Source organism: Mytilus galloprovincialis, chromosome 3 (assembly GCF_965363235.1).
Source record: "Mytilus galloprovincialis chromosome 3, xbMytGall1.hap1.1, whole genome shotgun sequence".
Lineage (NCBI taxonomy): Eukaryota > Metazoa > Mollusca > Bivalvia > Mytilida > Mytilidae > Mytilus > Mytilus galloprovincialis.
In genome coordinates, this window is record NC_134840.1 from 92553702 (window position 1) to 92579613 (window position 25912).

General features: G+C 29.9%; 1 protein-coding gene across 1 annotated transcript in view; it reads left to right on the forward strand.

Annotated features, from left to right (window-relative positions):
- LOC143069397 (cleavage and polyadenylation specificity factor subunit 2-like) overlaps positions 1 to 25912 on the forward strand; it is a 178460-nt gene that overhangs the window by 111764 nt on the left and 40784 nt on the right. The window contains exons 10-13 of the mRNA XM_076244014.1: positions 2005 to 2172; positions 9428 to 9531; positions 11148 to 11256; positions 24828 to 24931. Coding sequence (XP_076100129.1) covers positions 2005 to 2172; positions 9428 to 9531; positions 11148 to 11256; positions 24828 to 24931 — 485 coding nt within the window. The remainder of the gene's footprint in view (positions 1 to 2004; positions 2173 to 9427; positions 9532 to 11147; positions 11257 to 24827; positions 24932 to 25912) is intronic.

Consider the following 25912-nt stretch of genomic DNA (forward strand, 5'->3'; position numbering starts at 1 on the left):
GAAGAAGTGTATGGATGTTGGGTTGTTGTCTAATTTTTTTAAAACCGACATTTCATTTATTCATTCTCATGGAAAAACTGTTTTCGCTAAAATATTTTTATAACCGACATTTCATTTATTCATTCTCATGGAAAAACTGTTTTCGCTAAAATATTTTTATAACCAACATTTCATTTATTCATTCTCATGGAAAAACTGTTTTCGCTTAAATATTTTTATAACCGACATTTCATTTATTCATTCTCATGGAAAAACTGTTTTCGCTAAAATATTTTTATAACCGACATTTCATTTTTTCATTCTCATGGAAAAACTATTTTCGCTAAAATATTTTTATAACCGACATTTCATTTATTCATTCTCATGGAAAAACTGTTTTCGCTAAAATATTTTTATAACCTACATTTCATTTATTCATTCTCATGGAAAAACTGTTTTCACTTAAATATTTTTATAACCGACATTTCATTTATTCATTCTCATGGAAAAACTGTTTTCGCTAAAATATTTTTATAACCGACATTTCATTTATTCATTCTCATGGAAAAACTGTTTTCGCTAAAATATTTTTATAACCGACATTTTATTTATTCATTCTCATGGAAAAACTGTTTTCGCTAAAATATTTTTATAACCGACATTTCATTTATTCATTCTCATGGAAAAACTGTTTTCGCTAAAATATTTTTATAACCAACATTTCATTTATTCATTCTCATGGAAAAACTGTTTTCACTTAAATATTTTTATAACCGACATTTCATTTATTCATTCTCATGGAAAAACTGTTTTCGCTAAAATAGTTTTATAACCGACATTTCATTTATTCATTCTCATGGAAAAACTGTTTTCGCTAAAAAAATTTTATAACCGACATTTCATTTATTCATTCTCATGGAAAAACTGTTTTCACTTCAATATTTTTATAACCTACATTTCATTTATTCATTCTCATGGAAAAACTGTTTTCGCTAAAATATTTTTATAACCGACATTTCATTTATTCATTCTCATGGAAAAACTATTTTCGCTAAAATATTTTTATAACCAACATTTCATTTATTCATTCTCATGGAAAAACTGTTTTCGCTAAAATATTTTTATAACCGACATTTCATTTATTATACCCCCGTTTTAAAAAGGGGGGGTATACTGTTTTACCTCTGTCTGTCCTTCCGTCAGTCCGTCCGTCCCATGAATATTTTTCGTCGCATTTTTCTCAGGAACTACAATACAAGGATTTCTGAAATTTGATTTCAGGGTTTATCTAAGTCAGCTATACCGTGTGATGCGTTTTCAGATTGATCACTTGACAACTTCCTGTTTACCGAACACATGTATGATTTTACACATGATAGCCAAGTTGAAAATTTTCGTCACATTTTTTTCTCAGGAACTACAATACAAGGATTTCTGAAATTTGGTTTCAGGATTTATATAAGTCAGCTATACCGTGTGATGCGTTTTCAGATTCATCACTCGACAACTTCCTGTTTAACGAACACTTGCATATTTTTACACTATTAATATTACCCACTTGCGGCGGGGGTATCATCAGTGAGCAGTAGCTCGCAGTTTCACTTGTTCATTCTCATGGAAAAACTGTTTTCGTTAAAAATATTGACATAATAAATTGTGCAGACAGTTAATTTAAAAGCAAATAAAAAAGAATTATTTGGTTGCTGCATCTTGCAATATCTTTTTTAAAGGGTATATCAGGGGAAAGTAATGGTTTTAAACTAACATAGATAATCGGGCTTTCAGACCTTGTGACAAGTTAGACATATATATATACATACCAAATGAATACCATAAAAGATTTAAGACCAATGTCTAGTAGAAGTATATTTATTTGGTTAACTTGGGTACACTTTAGAAATATAATTTGCATTTATGCAAACGGTTTTACAGAACTCATAAGTTATTGTCTAATTTGAAATAAAATTAAAGTCAATTAAGATATATTCAGAAAAGAATTGTATAAAATTTTAATTTTATTTTCAGGTTGTGCTTGCCAGTGTGCCAGATTTGCAATGTGGATTTTCCCGAGATCTATTCTTAGCATGGTGTGGCAGTGCCAGAAACAGCATTATATTGACCAATCGAACATCACCTGGAACATTAGCCCGATACCTCATAGAGAATCCTCAGAACAGAACTGTAACTATGGAAGTAAGTACATACTGGTATATGTCATGCTTCAGTGATTGTTAGCTGTGAAACAGAGTACTTCTAGTTATTGTTCCTTTTTGACTAGCACCTTGGAAATACCACATATTTTGTAATTGTTTGAATCACAGAAAAAAAACAGCTTTTGTGATTTTCATTTCTTCTGTTTAATTGAAACTTTTAACAACACGACGGCTGCCACATGTGGAGCAGGATCTGATCACCCTTCCGGAGCACCTGAGATTACCCCAAGTTTTTGGTGGGGTTGGTGTTGCTCAGTCTTAAGTTTTCTTTGCTGTGTTTTTTGCACTATTGTTTTTTTTGTCTTCTTATTTCTAAGCCATGGTGTTGTTTTATTATTTTTGACTTACGAGTTTGAATACCCCTCTGCAGGTATCTTTCAAAACTTTTTTATAACCTTTTTTTAATAGTCATGAAGACCAGTTATAATATATTCATGTTAGCTTATAATCCGTTATATATCCTGTCATATTAAATTTGGTTCAGATACTGGATTATCTACTCTGGATAATATTCCCCAGGATTCATGCAATAAATCAAATCAAAGGAATTAATTAATTATGGCAAATTTATCTTAAACCTAGATTTATAAAACAAATTTACACAATTTTTGAATAAAATAATAATTAACATTTCTGCACTGACAAAACTCATTGAGGTCACATGAATCAATGACTTCAAAATTTAATGAAAAATATTAAGTGCAAAATTTTCTTGAATGGTGTTGTAATTTTTAAATTGTTTCTAGGAAACAATGTATTTGATTAAATTATTGAGAAATGCCAATAACTTTACAGAACAATTGATTACACTAGAGATATATAGAAAAAGTTAAAGTGATATTTGCTAAATGGGGAAAGAAACGAGAATTTTTATGTTTATCTTAAATGTTATACTATCAACTGACGTCAAAGTTTCATTCAGAAAAAAGAATTTAATTGATGGATTTGTTTTGATAATTTTCTATAAAATATAATTCTTCTTAAGTTAATAACTTCAAAAAATCTACCAGCAATGAGGGACTAAATTTTTTTTTATAACCCCTCTCTAAAAGCAGAAAAACACCAATCCTATGAAATAACTGTTTAATTTTTCTCAAACTACAGCAAATTTTTGTCAACTGAATATACAGAAAATTCTGGTAGAAATGAATATCATACCAATTACTATGCAAACAACAATTGAATAAGAAAAAAAGCTTCATGAAGTAAGCTCCATACCGAAATTATGGAAAGCCAAAAATTCAAACTTGTGATAGCATAAATCTAGTATAAAAATAAGAAGATGTGACATGATTGCCCATGAGACAACTCTGCACAAAAGATTAAATGACACAGAAATTAACAATTGCAGGTCACTGTATAGCCTTTAACAATGAGCAAAGCTCATACGGGATTGTCAGCAATAAAAGGCCTCCAAATTGAAATTAGAAAAATAAAAGCCTTTTTATGAAAAGACCAGACTCTGCCACATAAGATAGAGCAATGTGTTTCATTGTTTGCAAATCAGAAAAAAACATTAATAAAATATATTTTTTGCGTAAATATGTTTACAAAGATTGTAAGAAATAAAACCAAGATAAAGTCAATTGATCAAAATGAATATATTCTAAATGTGTATATAATTGATGTTCATGTACAAGTATTACAAAGAAGAACATCTGTTTTTATGTTAGTAAATATCAAAAATTAATTTAAAACTCTTGTAATGAAGCCATTAAGATAGAGATCAGAGCCAGAATCAATAAACAAACAAATGTTCTAAAAAACGCATAAATATTTACATATATTTTTATTGTTATGGTACTAACCATTAAATAGATATTAACCTTGGATGTTCACATTGAATACTATTAATTTGGTTATTTCTTGTAAATATTTGTAAATTTATAAGTTTTATATAGATATATTTATGTAAACCTGAAATATGTTTTTTATTATAGTGAATTATAAATATCATTAATTTGACCCTTTATATCAATCCAAAACGTTCTATTTAAATACATGACTTACATTACAATCAACCAAAGTTGAAATAAAGAGATTCTTAGCAATTATTAGCAACCATGTGGTTTTAGGGGGTGGTTTTGAGGACACATAATCAATTTAGTTTTAATTTAATCAAGAGCTATTTCAAAATATTGAAAATTATTGAAAATATGTTACTGATTATTTTCTGTTAGTTCGATCTTAATAGAAATAAAATAAAAAAATAAAATTTTGTTTTGAAATGAATGGTTGCCCCTTCCATTGTTTAAGCTCAAATGCTCTGTTCAAAATACTTTCTACATTTTCTAAATAACCTTCAGTGTACTTTTATTCCTATAGAATTATACATATACTTTTGATTAGAGTTTTTTTTCTCTCACAGATTTCGATTGCTGATAATGACAATAGAGACGGCTCTTGTTTCCTCGATGTAATTAATATCTTAAATAAGATGATTGATCACACCAAGTAATCATTAATTTAAACCTCGTTTGATAACCCATCGTTAGTCAATACCGTGTAAGGAATCAAAGAAAAGATGACAATATCGACAGACTTTTTCCGATTTTCACACACCCAGTAGGATATTGTTTTTGGTTTTTATGGCTCAGACATGCTACGATCGGTATTAATGCTTTTTTCTTGTTCCTGTTTTGCATATTCTTGCAGCTAGTTAGCAGTATTTATTGCTTGAATATATTTAGAATGGAAATTGAGGATTTGGTTTTAAGCGTTTGAGTGTTATGCAGTGTCAGATTAAGTTCAGGGTCAGATTTCAATCAAATAGTTAATTCCTTGCTCGTTGTTGTGTGTTTAACACTGTGTTGACAAATATTCCAATATTTTCCTTTTACATGATGCATATTGGTCCGGGAGGATTAATGGGAATTACATTAATACAATAGACATCACTGAAACACGATGTACAGAAACCAAACAACATAAGTTTTTATTAAAAAAAAGCACCTCTAAGGTCATTCTGATCAATAAGAAATGACTAAAAAAATTTCTGTCTATAAAAAATAACATAAAAAATGTGGTTCACATTGAATAACATGTGAAGTGTGTTATTTGAAAGTGTGATCGCATTTTTAAGGTTATTTCTAATAGACAGTTAAAATACAGCCATTCCTAAATTCTTTTTTTGGATGAAATCATGGAAAAAACATTAATGACGTCACTGTGAGTCACATGACGAAATTATGTCTTAGAGCTGATAGACAGAAAAACTTTCAGCCAATCTGAAGATGTGTTCCATCCAGAATTAAATTATTTAAAGATAGACAAAACCATATGTTTAAACTGTAAAGTGCTATATGTGTCCATAAAATTGAGAATGGAAATGGGGAATGTGCCAAAGAGACAACAACCCAACCATATAGCAGACAACAGCAGAAGGTCACCAACAGGTCTTCATAGCACTTTTATGGATTTACCTTCATATGTTGGTATGCTGCAGTTGTCTCAAAAGCACATTTACATAAACTATAAAAATATAATAAGAAAATAACTGCTATAATTAAATCCATATTATTATAAACATTATCATAATTGTTATTTTTATACTTATGCATACCCCCCAACTGTCACTATTTGCGGGGGATTTCCCCCATGGAGACTCCCAAGTGGAAATTTTGTAAGAGCAATTTTGTTCAATATTTTAAAGAAAACAATTAATTTAACAATGGCTATGAGCTTGTTAAAGCACGAAGAAACCAAAAAACCCCATTAGAATATATTTGAAGGCCCCCTTCAAGGTTTTGTAGGACTATAAGAACCATCTTTCACGTAAAACCCCCATGGACATTTTGAAAAGTTGGCAGGTATGTTATGTCTATTTGTAATCACTATATGTAACATGCCCTTTATGGGCGAATAATTGGTGCTATAAAGTAATTGTATTGGTATTCATGATAATTGTATTGTACTTTAATTCGCTCAAATTCTGTATGAAATGCACTAATGACACATCAGTAAGGGCAGAACATGTTAACAATATTAAACTGTAAATTTCAGAAATTAATGCAGGCATTTATATTAATATATCATTGACGACCCCAAATTCCACCATTTCCCCACCCACATCAACCCTCCCACCCCACCACAATAATTTCAAATCTTTTGGGTAACCAACTTGTTGTGGTGATATATTTTATGTTTATCACTATTTATGTTATTTAAGAAAGTTAATGAAATATATTAAATGCATGCCAATTTGATAAAATTCATTATTCTGCAGTAGTCAAAATATGCATGTGCAAAATAAAATTATTGGATTTAGAGCATGGGTTTATTCATAAAGCGAAAGAAGCGTGTCATATTAAAATAAATTTTTAATCTATTAATCACAGTGATCCATCAACAATCTGGATCATTTTAAGAAGATGCTTATCTCGAAAAACTTGACAAATCTTTTACATAGAACGTAACAAACAGATCAATATATCTATCAAAAGTTTATTTTTAAAATCTATCTTTTCGCAATTTGTAAAAGGTTCACCATATTGTCGGGCAATTAAATCATACCGATCATTAATACAGAAATATCTTTTAATCTTTATTATTGAGGGTGAATTCCGTGAGGTCATAACGTGAACAAAAATGAAGGAATCTATATCATATATTGAAATGATATTTACATTGAAGCATCTGAACTAGTGTTGATACAAACTTGAAAATAAAGATCTTTCACTTTTTTTCACATTCTCATGCAATTTAATCATTTTTCAGTTGATTTCTAATCAAAATGTAATTAGTGAGTGTTCACTATGTAATCACAATTAACCAATCAAACATGTTAGGTCACATTGTTGCATTAATAAAAATATTGCAATTGTTTGGACATTTGATATTTTTCTAGTTCACATAAAAGTTGAGGTGGACTTAAAATAATAATTCCTATTTTTTTAGCTCACCTGGCCCAAAGGGCCAAGTGAGCTTTTCTCATCATTGGCATCCGTCGTACGTCATCATCGTTAATTTTTTACATTTTGAACTTCTTCTAGAGAACCACTGAATGGAATGGCTACATGTTTTTTTTTTTTATAGATATAAGCAACAACCTAACTTACAAAGGTGTTTTACACATACAAATGATACATGTATAATATATGTTTTTTTTTTGCTATGTTGAAGACCCATCGGTGGCCTTGGCCTGTTTTCTGCTCTTTGGTCAGGTTGTTGTCTCTTTGACGAATTCTTTATTTCTATTCTCAATTTAATGAATATCTGTGTTATATACATGATGTAGCAAAATATCTTATTTGGTAAAGTTGTTGCTCTATATATAATTGACAAGATATCAAAATGAGAATATTTTTGGCTGTTTTTGCTGTTTTGACTTATTTCTAGATGCTTGAAGCCCAAATGCCAAACAAGATGTAATAAAATAGCCAATAAGTTAAAACTAGTCCAAATGATGTGGTTTAAGCAACTGTAGGTCACCATATGACCTGACCTTTGAAAAATGAGCAAAACCCTTACCACAATAATCAGTTCTTGACATGACAAAATATTAGCCCATTCAAACAAGAAAACCATTGACAACCACTGAACTACAGGGTTCTCTCTTGTGTACAAAAGTCCATAGAAATCCATGACAGAAGATTATTTAGAAAATCTGCTGACAGAATTATTGTTTAGAAGAAAGATAAAACTGGTAATCTGACCTCTTATGCTTAAATAAAGTTATGCTATGGTTTTGTAAGTTATATGGATTCATTGGAGAAAATAAAGCTTTCTATCCTACATTTTATTGAACTTTCAATAAAATTTAAGATCACTGAATGATACCTGCGTCAATGGCTTGAACTTTCATTGTTTAATCTTTTTGTTTTGAAGTATTGTCCAAGTTTTATGGTGTTTACTGATTGCTTCCATTTTATTAACCTTTTGGAAAAGTTTTTTTCTCTTCATCAGCAAATTTTTTATATTTAATTAAATTTTGTAAGATTTCAGAAATCGGTGATTGCAGCATCCGTCATGGCTGTCAAATATTGAATTCTGTTGTATTTATGGAAATGTTCACAGTAAATAACCTCCTGTGCTCAGAAAGTCAAAGTATTAAGGGAGAATTCATTATCTTATATACTTATAAAGGGGAGAAATCATTACCATTATCATGCAGTGAGGAAGATAAAGATGACATGTTGCATTGTTATAGTGCATGCTGGGATATTGATCACATGACTGATAAGACAACTTCCTTAGGAAACAGTGCATGAAATTAATGAAAAAAACTAAATCTTCATTCTTTCATTGGTATATACAAAATGTAATACAAGCCAAGAAATAAACAGGAAACTCAAACTGAGTTGTTGATTGACTATCCATGAAAAGAAAAGGGTTAAATATAAAAGAAGATCTCAAACAGTTGTAAAAGGTCATGCTAGGTTAATTTAGCGTCAATCTTCACTTTCAATCCTATCTGACATGTTTTATGTGAAAAGGTTAAATTGTTATGTTTTGTCGTTCTGGTGATATAAAGAAATCATAGAAACAAAAAAGCATGTAACATCTTTGGATGTACTAATAGACTGGAAAGAGAGTTTTGGCATATTAGTATTCAGAGAGTGCAAAACCTGTTAGGTAATCTCACAGTAAATAGGGCTTTACCCATAATCAGTCTTTTAGTCCACTCCTGGCATATGCTTTCTGCTCTTTAACTTAGAAACCTGTTAAAGTTCTGTTATGAACATTATTCAAATCTACTAGAATGTGTATGGTGGAAACAGAAGATTGATTGAGCTTTGGTTGCTTAAAGTCCAGTGGCAAATTTTCTTGCATGGTCAAATTGATGGACACAGAAGAAAGTCATTGTAAAAAACTAAGTTAAATAGACACCCCTGTGTAAAATTGTCTGCTTCTCTCAACTCTTTTTATCCCATGGAGTTTATGGTAAGAGCTTGGCGTTATTTTCTATCACTTCTAGATAGTCTGTCACATGCATATGGTAGAAAACCTTATGTTAATGATCATGGTAACGAAATAGTAGTACTTAGATACCAGATTAAAGTGTACAAAAAGGTTACATTTGAAGGTCACAGTTAATAAATATCACAAATGTTTTCTGCTCTATACTAGTTGATATTTCGATGTTAAACTTTGTAACATAATAACTGTTTATATTAAAGTTGAATATCAATTATTTAGAGATGTGTTGGAAAAATGTATGCAGTCAAAATCTGTTATAAATTTAATGAAAATTGCTTACATTTGTCATCTTGTAACATTGTTTTTTTTTGTAACAGATAAGAAGGAGAGTAAAGTTGGAAGGAGCAGAATTGGATGAATTTATGAAGAAAAAACAAGACAAAGAAAATGAAGAAGCAAGAAAAAAGGCCCAAGAAAGGAGGTATAAGGCTGAAGTGTGTTCTTAGCAAAGGAAGATGGGTTATGGTTTTATATACCCAAAAATCACAAAAGCCAGCGCAAAAAATGAACAAACGGCCAAATTAAGGTGATATAAAGCTGCTGTATGCCCTTAGCAACTCAGATGTACTATGGTATTATTAATCTTAAAAAAACACATATAAAATCAGGTGAAGTTTTACTTCTAGTAATGAAAGTAGATATAAGAAGATGTGGTATGAGTGCCAACAAAAAAAATCTCCATCCTAGTCATAATTTGTAAAAGTAAACCAATACGTCAAAGTACGGCATTCAACACAGAGGCCTGGCTCACACCAAACAGCAAGCTGTAACAGGCTAAAAAATTACTAGTGTAAAACCATACAAACGTCTAATATATAAGAAAAACCAGAAAAGGGAAATTCACCTATGAACCACACCAACAAACGGCAACCACTGAACATCTGATCTGTTATGAACATTTAAAAAAATATCAAGATTGAAAATGGCATCATGTTGAAAAAATTGCTAAGAGTTGTAACTTGTTATGTTTTTTGGAATGTAAATTTTACTAAATGGTGTTGTGCATTTAATACTCATCCTATGGTAAATTGTGCTGTTGTTATAGTTGTTAAAACTCTCCCAAGTAAAGCAGGTGGGTTATAATAATTGTTTTGTTGTTTAGTTTTTCATCCGTTTGTTTGAACTTCGATTGAACTAGTGACCAGGTTTCAGTTAAACTTTCGTAAAAACTTTGGTTCCTAAAAGGGTTATACGACTCTTTAGAGTCTTATTTTAGTTTTTGTTGGGCAATTATTAAGAGTGTTCCATAGCAAAACATAGACTTTCCAATAGCCATTGTAATCCATATCTCCTCATAAAGGCAAGCTTTAAACCTTTAGTACTAATTTATTCTCCATTGATATATGAAATAAAATTATTTTTGTCTTTTGTTAATGTAAAATCATTGCTTTTATTGCGTTGTTATTTACTGACCACAAGGTCTTATTCAGCTAATTATTGAACAGATGATATTCAATCATACTATTGTCAGTTAATTCCCGAATATATATTTAATATATGTTTGTGTATAAGGGACGACATCAAAAGTTCAATGAAGGATAAAAACTTAATTCCCATAGTTATTTCACTGAACCCCCCATCCCCCTCTTAACTTAATTTGGAAAAAGTTGATTGACCCATATCGATATATGTAAAAATCAATGTTGGATAACCACATCTTGCAGCAGTTCAATCCCCCCACCCCCAAACAATTTGAATTAAGTTTTTTATCTTACATTGATCTTTTAATGTCGTCCCTAAGATATTGGTTAAAGAACATTAAAAGATATAACAGCACATTTAGTTTGTATTTCTTTTATCAAAGTTCTGTTGTTCTGTAAACATTTGTTCAAAATTTTTGAAAGAATGTGCCTAGATTTGTGGATACCTCAATAAGTACTAGAAGATCTTTCTGGCCGATTTATACCGATGCAAGAAGTAATAAATTTCGTTTGTGTCACAAACATGCCCTATCTTAGGGAAAAAAACCCAGACAAATCCAGTTTTATTTTGTCATAGATAACATTTGATATATATACAATTAATACATTTTGACAGAGAGTTAGAAGATGAATCCAGCGATGAAAGTGAGGCTGAAATGGACATTGATGTATATTCCACAGTCGGAGGACAAAAGGCCAAACATGATCTCATGATGAAAAGTGAAGTAGGTTATAACCAGTTTTGTAACACTTTTGTAGCTATTTAATTTCATGCTTTTGCCAAAGTCTGCAATGGAAAGTTTGTGATTCCTTGAACATTTTAATTTGTGGTTAGCCCATACCTACGAAATTCAAGAAAATTGATATTGAATGAAAAGTAAAAAATCCTATTTAAGTAAATATAACCATATTGTATGCTTGGGCAGTTAATCTTGTTTTTCCCTGGTTCAAAAAAAAGAAAAGGAGGTTGTCCCATGAAATGTTTGTCCTATTTTTTACAGTTTTAGAAAGACAGGCAGTGTCATTGCAAATAGAAAAAATATCAACAGACAACTTCCCAAAATGTTTTATTTTATACATTAAATAACCACAAACACCACCAAAAGGGGTTATGAACTGATCAGATTGTAGTTTGAAAATATGCTCCCTACTACAGGATTCTAGGTAAGGAAGCTTCAGCTGGCAATCCTGTTCATTTAAGGTTGGGGTCTATAGCATGTTGCCATGAGCGGGATATCAAACACACAAACCTGATTGGTGTGAACGCTCACTACACCATTCTGCAATCTGGACACCTATATACACAGAGGCTTTGATTATGTTACTACAATTTGGCAATGTTTCAGCACACAAAAAGGCAATAATTTTTTAGATAAAGGCGTCTGTCATTTAAAACAGGATCAATTAAAACAAGGTTTTTTTTTATCACAGAACTGTTTCAAACTTTGCTTGTTAAATATTCAGTGGTAAACATTGCATACATATTCAGGAAGATGTCAGATAAAAAAGAAAATTGAATTTTGTAGTAAAATTAAAGTTTGACGCATCTCAAAATCAGACATTTTTTTGCGTAATAAATAAACGAAACAGCAATGTATTTAACAAAAAATTGTTGTTTTCAGGCTAGCTGAATTTGTTTTGATTGTATAAGTTGATTCAATAAAAAAGAACGAATATTATTTGTCAGCCTCATTTGATAGTTTTCAAAAAGTCGGCTGTTAGCCAATTAGAATTTTTATTATTGAAAGTCAAAAATGTATTTGTTAACTTGATTTAGTTAAAGTTTGTTTTGACTTTTATGATCCATCAGAATCTCGTTCAGTTGGTTAATACATAGATTTAAAGCTTGAGAATTGTTATAAAATATATTAATCATTTTGCCTGAAAGCATAGTTCAAATTTGGATTTTAATAGGATAAAGTTTTTTTAACGTAACACAGTGGATTTGACACCATTGACAAATTTACCACAATATTTTCTCTAAGAATGTCATAAAATGTTCGCTTTTTGGCATTATTTAAGTAAATTCTTCCAGTTATATGAGTTTTTTAATTTTAATTTTCAAGGGTAATATTTAACTGTTATGTCTGAATGATTTGTTGCACTTAATAAAGTAAAAAATATCTTCAGTTTGAATTTCTGAAAAATTATCCACAGAATTTTAAAATGCAAATTTTATACCAAGTTTTTATCTTTGAATTCTGTGAATGATCTTTTAAGCCTAGGAATACTTTTAGCTACAAGTTGAAAGTTTGAAACACATTAGTCTTTAATTTTATACCTAGTTTTTCCTTTATTTTTTGTAAATGTTACCTTTAGTGTCAAATTGAAACACAGTAGTCTTTATTTCCATGTGAGTACCATTACTCTATGTGTTATCGTTCTCAAAATACAAATCATTTTCAAAAAGAGATATAAAAGTTTCAAGGATTACTATTTTCGTTGCCTGACAAAGTGAAGGTGCAGTGACAATAACGGATGACTGATGTTGTCTTACATCATTTATTGGAGTCTACTATGTCATACTTTATAGCTCTGTAACTCAAACAAAAAATTTCATTGGCACTGATCTTTCTTGGAAAACATCTGATTTAGAACAGGATCAATCCAAACACATTGTTTCATCATAGACTTTTTAATATCTTAGAGAAATGATTGAGTGTACTTTGTTTAACATCCAGTGGTAAATATTGCATGCATAATCGGGAAAATCAAAAGAAGAAAGTTGCATTTTTGGTAATAAAATTTATAAATTTGATGAATCTAAACTCAACAATTTTTTCTGCATAATAAAAAAACAAACCAACACAGTATTTGACACAATATTTGTTTGTTTTCAGCAAGCTGATAGTGTTTTGATTGTGTAAATTTGATTCAATAAAAAAATATGAATAGTGTTCATCAGCCTCTGTTGTAGAACTTGTACCTAAAACTCATTATTGTAATATAGAAAACTGTTTGTTCCTTCCAAATTTATTTGGTTAAAGTTGTTTTGAAATTCAATATGACTTTTATGGGGCATTAGGATCTCATTTAGTTGGTTGATTGGTCGCAGTTAAAGCTTTGTTATTGTTATTAAATATATTTATCATTTTGCCTGATAGCTTTAATTCAGTTTTGAAATTTATTAGAATCAAGAATATAGACGTAGTTTTGACACAGTTGACAAATGTATCACACTATATTGTCAGAATGTCATAACATGATCGCTTTACGGCAATATTTGATAATAATTTAATAAATACTTCCTTTACATGAGATTTTAATTTAAATTTTTCTGAATTGTTTTTTTTTTTAATTTAACATTAAGCTGATATGAATTTAAAAATTTTATACAAAGTTTTTATTTTTTAAATTCTATAAATGATCGTTTATCAACAATTGAAACAAATAAGTCTATTTCTGTGTTAGAACCATTTATCTACTTGTTAATCTACAAATTAATTGTGTATAATGTTTTACAAGTTGCAAGTGTTTCTTTTTGTAGAAAGGCCATTCCTGCTGAGTTTGGATTAAAGCGGAAGTTCAATTTTTCTTCATCTGCCAAAATGTCAAGGATTTTAATACCAAAAAATTGACAATGTAAACTATCATTTAAATTCAGGATTGGAAATCCATCTTTTAGAATTAATGACTTGACAAATTGCAGTTGAGAAGTTTCCATGCCTTAACAATTTAATAATATTCATTTTTATACAACCGCAAAAATTAAAAAAAATTTGGACTTATTGGTATCACTGTTGACGGCGTCGTTGTCATCGTCAGCATCGTCCAAAGACGGATGGTTTCCAGATAATAACTTTAGTTTAGGTTAATAGAAATCATTAAAATTTTAACACAATGTTTATAGCCACAAAAGGAAGGTTGGGATTGATTTTGGGGGTTATGGTCCAAAAAGTTTAGGAATTAGGGGCCCAAAAGGGCCCAGAACAAGCATTTATTTAGTTTCAGGACAATAAGTTGTGTATCAGTATTTCAATTGCTGTGTAATTGTACCACAATGTTTAATACCATAAGTAGAAGTGGAAATTAGTTGATTTCATTCCATAGCTGGGTTTTAAACTCACAATCTCAGTGATGACAAACTTGTGAACACTGTAGTTTAACTACCTAGACCTCTAGGTAACAGAGGCATAGGCCGATCCTTGGGGGCCTGAGCCCCTCTTTTGTGGGAAGAATTTGGTTGATTGAATAGGGAATCACTGATGCATGACTGGAGCAGCACACCCTTATCATGGCTTATGTCCATCAGTGACCCCCTTATGAAAAGTTCTATATTCACCACTGAGAGGTTTCTATGATAAAAGCAGATGTAGGTTATACACCAATCATACAACACACTAAAAAAACAATACTTTTTGAGGAAAAGTTCAACAAGTGACAAGTTTCTTTGCCATGTAGGAGAGGTTTAATTTCAACATGGACTTTTTCACAGTTTTTGAACATATATCAGATAAATTATTGATTGTTCTTTGTTAAAAATTCAGTGAACAGTATAACATGCATATTCAGGATGATATCAGATGAAAAAGAAAATTGCATTTTTTGTGGTAAAATTTAAAAGTTTGAATCTTAAAATCAACAAATTTATTAAATAAAATAAACAAAACAAAACAACAGAGCATTTGGCACAATTTTTGTTTGTTTTCAGCTAGCTGTTTTTGCTATAAAATTGTTATCAAATGTATTTATCATTTTGCCTGAAAGCTTTTATTCAATTTTAAATTTTAATATGATTGAAATTTATTGACGTAGTTTTGACACAGTTGACAAATGTAACACAATGTATTCTCAGAATGTTATAACATGTTGGCTTTATGGCTATATCAATTAAATTTGATCAATTTCAATCCCTTATAATATGAGATTTTAATTTTAACTGTTCTTGGATGGAATTTTTTAAGTGTAACATTAAACTGTAATGTCTTAGAATGATTTGTTGCAATGAAAAATACTTCAGACACATGAAATTTATAATGTGTTGTATTTCGCTTGGCTTAAATATTCAAGTTTGAATTTCTTGAAATTATCACTTATCAAAAGAAATTAAAAAAGTGGTAAATTGTATTCAAAGTTTTTCCTTTAAATTTTGTAAATGATCTTTTAAATGGGGAATACTTTTAGCTATTGAAGCAAATTAGTCTTTATTTCTGTGAAAGTACCATTTATCTGTGTGTCTTAAAATACAAATCAATTGTGTAAGGTGTGATAAAGGTTTCCAGTTTTTTCTTTTTATAGAATAGCCATTCCTGTCCTTAAATTCTCCTTATCAGGATTGGTGAACTAATCAATCTTGTAACATTAATGATATGAAAAATTGCAGTTGAGAAGTTTTTATGCTGTAACAGTAAAAATTGTATTGAATATCTCTTTCACCTCTGTGGTAAACAGCTAGTGAATACCAACTACACCATTCTGCAATAGAGGCCTCTGAATTAAAAAAAAAAGATTTAGTTCATACTATAATGATACAGCAACGCAATATTACAAAACAAACAATACCTTTTGAGCTAGATGTAAAAAAAAAGACAAAACTTCTTTGCAAAGTAGAATATATTCAATCGAACAAGTTATTTTATTAAAGAAATGTTTCAAAATGTGGGAACATATATCAGATAAATGATTAAATGTAGTTTGTTTTTAACATCCAGTGACAAGTATTGCATGTATAATCAGGAAGACGGCAGATAAAAAAGAAAATTACATTTTTGTAACCTAAAAAAAAACCTTGATTCAATGAAAAATGATGAATATTGTTCATCAGCCTCATTAAATAGATTCAAAAAGTTTGTTGTTAGAACTTATTCCAAAAACTTGTTATTGAATATAAAATGTTATTTGTTCCTTCAAAACTTAATTTTGTTAAAGTTTGTTTTGAATTTCAATGTGAATTTTATGGTGCATCAGGATCTCATTCAGTTGGTTAATTCCTCGAATATAGATTTATTATTGTTATTAAATATTTTTACCATTTTGCCTGAAAGGTTTTGTTCAATTTTAAATTTTAATAGAATCAAGCATTTTTTATGCATTTTTGACACAGTTGACAAATGTATCAAGATAGAATGAAATTCAAAACAGTGTGGCTGTGGCCATTGATTGACACATTAAATTCATCCATTGACTGGGACAATTTAGGTGAACGTTTGTATGTAACGACCACTGCTCACTATGTACTTTTTAAAAACACTTAAACTATGGGGTCACCAAAGGTTCTCAACACCTTAATAAAGTAATTGGAAAAATTAATCAGAAATAACACAATGTTTTGATTTATATCTATTGTATAAATCAAAACATAAAGGTTATTCCTGATTAATTTTTCGAAATATTTTATAATTAAAGGCATTAAGAAACCTTTGGTAACCCCACAGTTTAAATGTCTATCGTAGGTACGTCGTGAACAGTGGTCGTTACAGACAAACGTTCACATAAATTGTCCCAGTCAATGGATGAATTTAATGTGTCAATCAATGGCCACAGCCACACTGTTTTGAATTTCATTCTATATTCTAAGAATGTCATGACATGATCATTTACATCAATATTTGTAATATTATTTTAATAAATCCTTTCCATTATATGAGATTTTAATTTAAACTTTTCTAGGATGAACATTTAAATGTAATGTCTTTAAATGATATGTTGCAATAAAAAGCACTTCAGATACAAGAATTTATAATGTGTTGCTTTCATTTATTGCAGTTAATACTAGTATATAAAAAGTATTTTAAGCTTGAATTCATTTGTCTAGTGAAATTTAAAATGTTAATTTTATCCCAAGTTTTTCCTTTAAATTTTGTAAATTATTGTTTAAATGGAGAATTATTTTTGCAACAAATTGTAGCAAATGAGTCTTAATTTCCATGTACTTACTAGAACTCTGCATGTTATTCTCCTAAAAATAAAAATCTATTGTGTAAAGTGGGATTAAAATTTAAAGTGCTACTTTTTATAGAAAGACTATTCCTGTAGAGTTAGGATTAAAGCGGAAGTTCTATTTTTCTTCTTCTGACAAAATGTAAAATTATAATACATTAAAATGGATAATTTTAACTCTCAATAACAGGAGTGGTGAACTAATTCATGTTGTAAATTTAATGACATGACAAAGTGCAGTCAAGAAGTTTTCATGTTGTAACAGTTAAATTGTATTCATCTTTTCTTTCAAAATGGAAATTACTTGATTTCGTACTCTAGTCAATTAAGGTTGTAGTCAAAAGCACCTTACCATGTTCAGGGTTTCAAACTCACAACCTCAATGGTGACCAGCTAGGAAACACTGTAAATCAACTACTTGAACACTCGTTAATAGAGGTCCTTCTATTAAAAGGAGATTTAGGTTATACACCAATTTTAAAGTGGTGCAACAGCACACAAAAAAAAACAACATTTTTTAAGTTAAAGGTTAACAAATGACTAGTTTCTTTGCCATGTAGAATATTCAATCCAAAGACATTATTTCAACATAGATAGTTCTCAAAGGTACCAGGATTATAATTTAGTACGCAAGACGCGCGTTTCGTCTACATAAGACTCGTCAGTGACGCTCATATCAAAATAGTTATAAGCAAAACAAATACAAAGTTGAAGAACATTAAGGATCCAAAATTCCAAAAAGTTGTGCCAAATACGGCTGAGGTAATCTATGCCTGGGATAAGAAAATCCTTTTCAAAAAAATTCAAAGTTTTGTAACAGAAAATTTATAAAAATTGCCACATAATTGATACCACTTAGACCCTTTTTCAAACTTTTTGAACATATTAAATAAATTAATGATTATTCTTTGTTAAATATTCAGTGGACAGTATTACATGCATATTCAGGAAGATATCAGATAAAAAAGAAAATTACATTTTTGTGGTAAATTTAAGTTTGAATTTCAAAATCAACAAATTTATTTATGCAATAAATAAACCAAACAACAGAGTAATTTACACAATTTTTGTTTTCAGCTTGCTGTTTTTGTTTTGATTGTCAAAAGTTCAATAAAAAATTATTCTTCATCAGTCTCTCAATAAATAGTTTCAAAAAAAATTGGGCTACTATAGAATTTGTATTTAAACTCATTGTTGAAAATGTGAAAAATTATCTGTCCTTCCAAACTTTATTTGGTTGAAGTTGTTTTGAATTTCAATGTGACTTTTATGCTATATCTGAATCTCGTTCAGTTGGTTAATTCTTGGAATTAAAGCTTTAGAATTTTTATTAAAGTCAAATCAAAATTTGTATGATAAATTTATCAGTTTGCCTGAAAGCTTTTGTTCAATTTTAAATTTTAATAGGATAGTTTTATTGACGTAGTTTTGACACAGTTGACAAATGTAGCATTCTCAGAATGTCATAAAATGTTGGCTTTATGGCTATATTAAATAAAATTTGATCAATTTCTTTCTGCTATATGAAATATTAATTTAAACTTTTCTAGGATGGAATTTTTAAGTGTCAAATTTAACTGTAATGTCTTAGAATGATATGTTGCAATGAAAAATACTCCAAACACATGAAATTTATAATGTGTTGTATTCATTTTTTACAGTTAATAAATTAAAAGTATTTTTTTAAGTTTGAATTTCTTGTAATAACCACTTATCCACAGAACTAAAAATGTAAATTGCATACCAAATTTTCCCTTGAAAGTCTATAAATGATTTTTTAAGTGAAGAAATCTTTTAGCTACAAATTGAAACAAACGAGTCTTTATTTTCTGTGAGAGTATCATTTATCTGCATGTTATCCTTCTAAAAATACAAATTCATTTGCATAAAGTGTTATAAGTTTTAAGTGTTTCTTTTTAAAAAATGTGGTGCACACTGTTAAATAACCCCGCTATGCGGGTTATTCAGTGTGCACCAAATTTTTAATGTTATTTCGAATAGACAGAAAAAATATTACAGTCATTCCTTAATTAGATTTTTCCTTTCAAAGTGGGAATTAGTTGATTTTGTACATCATCAAAGTGGGATCAGTTATACATTAGATAGATCCGACAGGTTTGAAGTTAGGACTATATTAAGACAGCTGTACACAAAAGTCATTGAATATTACACAAACATTGTATATTTCATGGGGTTTCTTATCGTGTTGCCTAACAACCTCCAGGTGCAGAAACTCATTACAATTTCTTCTGTTGTCTTGCATCATTGTCATCATCATCATTTGTGTCATACTTTTTTGTTCTGTAACTCTGAAAAAAACTGCTAGACACACTCTCACAAAACTTGAATAGATTCTTCATTATGATACTAAATGTGCATCTGCTAGTTTGAAATTTTTATCGAATTGATTTTTGGTTTTTTTCAATTCAACGTACATCTTTCTAAAAACACTTGCATATTCTTCATAAAAGCATTAGATTTTAATTTTTATTTCCTCGTAACAAGATGTCAATTATTTTAACTTTTCTTTATGAGATTTGTTAAGCAGTCCAATATTCAAAGTTATGATGTGACAAATAGGCAGTAGTTTTTAATTTTACCATTTGATAAGGAACTTTTGCAGTTGAGTTTCCTTTAGAGTTCAATATTTTGGTTATTTACTTTCTAAACCTGATTTTATAACTAGCTAAACCTCCCACTTGTATGACAGTTGTTTATTATAGTTTCAATGTTTTTGTTGATCCATCAATTTAGGGTTCATTGTTTTTGTTGATCCATCAATTTAGGGTTCATTGTTTTTGTTGATCCATCAATTTAGGGTTCAATGTTTTTGTTGATCCATCAATTTAGGGTTCAATGTTTTTGTTGATCCATCAATTTAGGGTTCAATGTTTTTGTTGATCCATCAATTTAGGGTTCAATGTTTTTGTTGATCCATCAATTTTATTCTATCAATGTAATTTAAACAAAAACAAAATATAAGTAAATCACAATTGAATTGGGATCTATCAGACATTCAGTAATTTCATAAGTTTTAAGTGATAAATTTTACATTAGATCATCATGCTTCTACCATAAAATTGTTATTATACTGGGATTAAATTTTGTTTTGACTTTTATAAGAAGATAATAAAATTTAACTTCATCATATCAGTTCCTTAAATCAATGAAGTTTTATGTTTATTTAAAACAATACATCAGATCCCTCTTTGAACATTATACTTGACTTAATGGTACATTTAGTATTGGCAGAAAATTAATTTTATATTTTATTGCTTACATGAAACTACAATAAAAATTCTATTTACTGTCATATCTAAATTAAAAATCTTATAATCAGGATGGGAGAAAAATGAAATTGACATATAGATGTAAGTTGTTATGATTGCCGATTAGTCTACTGTCTCATGAATGTTTAAATTTCATTTTACAATCTCATAAGTATTTCTCTGGAGAACTTTGTACATTGTTAAAATTTTGTAGCTGCTAGATTTGTCCCATGGGATACTTAATAAATCATGGATTTGTATCTAGAATATATATGCATAAGTTTGAAATTGTAACTCTTTTCTTTGAAAAGTAGGTGATATTTGAATTATGGTTAAGGAACAGGAAATCGGCTATTGTCACAGATTTTGGTAAAAGTGTGTTTGAAATTCTGGCTAGATTGTTGTACTTTAACTGAAATTTGAAAAAAATAAATCCATTGCATTTTCTGAAATAATACAGATTGAGTACTTTTAAAGAAAGTGAACATTTGTATAGAAACCATATAAAAACTTTCTCCAATTTGTGTTAAAATCATCAAATCTTCGATTTAAAATCCATAGATTTTTCTTTAGAATATATATTCTGCTGATTTATACATTTCCATTTTAAAGGAGATATATCAATGAAAGAGCATGCAAAAAGCATAAAAGCAAATAGACATTGACCATTTGACCCTTTTACTAGATTTTCAGATCTGCGCTATTTTCTCAATGACTCGATCTGTTGCTAGATTTTATGATTTTATCATACTTTCTCAAAGAGTCTGTTACAAGATTTCTAATGTTACCCTAGCTCTCAATGACTGTTGCTAGATTTTATGATTTTATCATACTTTCTCAAAGAGTCTGTTACAAGATTTCTAATGTTACCCTAGCTCTCAATGACTGTTGCTAGATTTTATGATTTTATCATACCTTTTCAACAAGTCTGTTACAAGATTTGAATTTCTCTGATGTTACCTTACTCATCAATAACTGTTACTGGATTTCCTAGTCTTATTCTACTTTCTCCGGATCTATGTCTAGATTTCCTGATTGAAACCTTATTTTAGTTTCTCAATGACTTTTTTCTTATTTTATTCTACTTTCTCAATGAATGTTACTAAGATTTCCATGACCGTTACTAGCTATAGATTTACTGATTGTATCCTACTTTCTCAATAACTCTGTTACTAGATTTCCTGATTCTAATTTCTCAGTGACTGTTACTAGACTTCCTTTTTATACGACCGCAAAAATTTTAATTTTTCGTCGTATATTGCTATCACGTTGGCGTCGTCGTCTGCGTCGTCGTCGTCATCCGAATACTTTTAGTTTTCGCACTCTAACTTAAGTAAAAGTGAATAGAAATCTATGAAATTTTAACACAAGGTTTATGACCACAAAAGAAAGGTTGGGATTGATTTTGGGAGTTTTGATCCCAACATTTTAGGAATTAGGGGCCAAAAAGGGCCCAAATAAGCATTTTCTTGGTTTTCGCACAATAACTTAAGTTTCAATAAATAGAAATCTATGAAATTTTTACACAAGGTTTATGACTACAAAAGGAAGGTTGGGATTGATTTTGGGAGTTTTGGTTCTAACAGTTTAGGGATAAGGGGCCAAAAAAGGGCCCAAATAAGCATTATTCTTGGTTTTCGCACAATAACTCTAGTTTAGGTAAATAGAAATCAATGAAATTTAAACACAAGGTTTATGACCACAAAAGGTAGGTTGGTATTGATTTTGGGAGTTGAGGTCTGAACAGTTTAGAAATTAGGGGCCAAAAAGGGGCCAAGTAAGCATTATTCTTGGTTTTCGCACCATAACTTTAGTTTAAGTATATAGAAATCTATGAAATTTAAACACAAGGTTTATGACCACTAAAGGAAGGTTGGGTTTGATTTTGGGAGTTTTGGTCCCAACAGTTTAGGAATAAGGGGCCCAAAGGGTCCAAAATTGAACTTAGTTTGATTTCATCAAAAATTGAATAATTGGGGTTCTTTGATATGCCAAATCTAACTGTGTATGTAGATTCTTAATTTTTGGTCCTGATTTCAAATTGGTCTACATTAAGGTCCAAAGGGTCCAAAATTAAACTTAGTTTGATTTTGACAAAAATTGAATCCTTGGGGTTCTTTGATATGCTGAATCTAAAAATGTACTAAGATTTTTGATTATTGTCCCAGTTTTCAAGTTGGTCCAAATCGGGTCCAAATTAAACTTTTTTTGATTTCATCAAAAATTGAATAATTGGGGTTCTTTGATATGCCAAATCTTACTGTGTATGTAGATTCTTAATTTTTAGTCCCGTTTTCAAATTGGTCTACATTAAAGTCCAAAGGGTCCAAAATTAAACTAAGTTTGATTTTAACAAAAATTGAATTCTTGAGCTTTTTTGATATGCTGAATCTAAACATGTACTTAGATTTTTGATTATGGGCCCAGTTTTCAAGTTGGTTCAAATCAGGATTCAAAATTATTATATTAAGTATTGTGCAATAGCAAGAAATTTTCAATTGCACAGTATTCAGCAATAGCAAGAAATCTTCAATTGAACAGTATTGTGCAATAGCAAGAAATTTTCAATTGCACAGTATTGCGCAATAGGAAGAAATCTTCAATTGCACAGTATTGTGCAATAGCAAATATTATCAATTGCACAGTATTGCACAATAGCAAGAAATATCTAATTGCACAATATTGTGCAATAGCAAGAAATTTTCAATTGATTGGAGTTATCTTTCTTCTCCAGAATAGTAGTTGAATCAACTTAAATCATTGTTTTATACAATATACAATGTATATTCACTTTTACTACCAACTGATAAATTAAAACAATCTTTACCATTCAGTGATAACAAGCACCTTTTGTTACATTTTAATATTTTATGATGTATTTAAATGAGTAGTTATTGTTGCAAACTCCATTAGAAATTTGAATTGAGATCAGTTTTGGAAAAAGGGAAAGGGGGATGTGAAAAAAAAAATTAGGGGGGGGGGGGGTTAAATTTTTCTCATTTCAGATTTCATAAATAAAAAGAAAATTTCTTCAAACATTTTTTTGAGAGGATTAATATTAAACAGCATAGTGAATTGCTCAAAGAAAAAAAAAGTATTTTAAGTTCATTAGACCACATTCATTCTGTGTCAGAAACCTATGCTGTGTCAACTATTTAATCACAATCCAAATTTAGAGCTGAATCCAGCTTAAATGTTGTGTCCATACTTGCCCCAACCGTTCAGGGTTCAACCTCTGCAGTCGTATAAAGCTGCGCCCTGCGGAGCATCTGGTTTTATCATACTTTCTAAATGACTGTTTTCTGATTTGATCTAACTTCAGGGTTCTATCAAATGTTTGACAGTTTTAAGTCATGATGTCCTTGTATGCTTCTTTGTCACATAAAACAATGTACTATGTCATGACAGTCTTATTTTGCAGATTTATTTGTCCATCAACTTTTTTGAAGAGCAATTGGTTTATTTATTGTTTTGCTTAAACTGTTAGCGCCTTTATGCATCTTTTATCAGCTTGTCATAAAATGTTATGAGTTAAGCGTCATGATCCCTAGTAGTATCAAAAGAAAATTGTCTATTATAGAAATGTTTTAAGTTGAAGGAACTATATGTCATACAAGATGAAAAATAAACACAGTAGATTTGTCTATTATAGAATTGTTTAAGTTGAAGGAACTAGATGTCATACCAGATGAATTGTTAACACTGTAGATTTGTCAACTCTGTATTAAATAGACCTTGGTTTAGACAGCTGTTCTTCCTTGTCTGAAAAAAGAATCTAATCAGATAATTATAGAGAAGGGCATTGACATGCAAAAAAATGATATTTTTCGTCATGGAACTTGGCACATATTTTTTTGGAGTGAATGACCAAGTTTTTACCTTTTTTCTGGTGATTTTTATCATTCAATGTGCATGCATCAGAGCATTTTAAGTGATTGACTTACGACTTCTTCTAAAAAGTAGGTGATAAATTTGGCATACACATGCAAAAGATCAAAACAATGACATGTCACATATTTAGTAACAGATAACAGCCACTGAGAGAATTGATTCATTTTAAGCTGGAAAGGGGGGTGTCTTTGGGGAGGATAGAAATTTTTTTATATCTTTTCCAAGGTTAATAATCTTTATATTCATTTCTTTTCCAGGGTAAATCAAGAACAGGATTTTTCAAGCATGCTAAGAAAGCTTATCCAATGTTTCCGTATAGCGAGGAGAAAGTCAAATGGGATGAGTATGGGGAAATTATCAGGTAATTGCTTCAGTACTTTTGATATTCAAGTACGTGCAGCTAGGCTACCTGTACTATTGGATTTATGTCATATTACATGAAATTTATAAATTGCTCAGTAAATAATAAAAACCTTCACACCCAAATGAATCACTAACAATTCAATAATTATTTCTCGATGAAAAAGATGTGATGAATGTAGTTCAGTTTATAGCATTTGATGGCATACAAGGAAGTTTAGAAACATTGATTGTTGAAATGTGCATCTTGTGCAGAAAATTTGGTACCTTTTAAGTTATTACAAAAGGGGGAGGAAAAGAAATTTTATTACTTGGATTAAGATACCCAGGTTTTGTTTACACTTATTACAAATAAGTATGTCAATGAGACAGCTGTCCAAAAACACAAACAATTAAAACATATCTAATTTGAAGGCAACATAAAGTTTTCAACAATTGATAGGTATCTATCTAACATGCAAAAAAAAAAAAATTGCCACGAATATGTGAAATCTGTTATTTCAAGATGAAAAGAGTATTGATGTGATGAATGTGAGTTTATAAATCAAAATGATTTTTTTCAATCTTTATACACTCAAAATATGCATCGATTACTGGATTTAACAAATCTTATGAATTTTTATCATAATTAGGGCCCCGCCGACTAAGGCGGGTCGCCCTATAGTGATCAGTCTGTCCGTCCGTCCGTCCGTCCGTCCGTCCGTCCGTCCGTAACACTTTAACTTTGTGTCCGCTCTATATCTTGAGAACCGTTATGATTTCAAAGTTTATACTTGACATGTATATGAACCAACACCAGAGGGTGTGTCATAATTTATGAACGACTGCCTAGGGCAAAGTTCAAGGTCAAAAACTTTGGTTTCAGTTGACAACCCCATGTCCTATGGTAAAGATTGTGTCCGCTCTATATCTTGAGAACCGTTATCATTTCAAAGTTTATACTTGACATGTATATAAACCAACACCAAAGGGTGTGTCATAA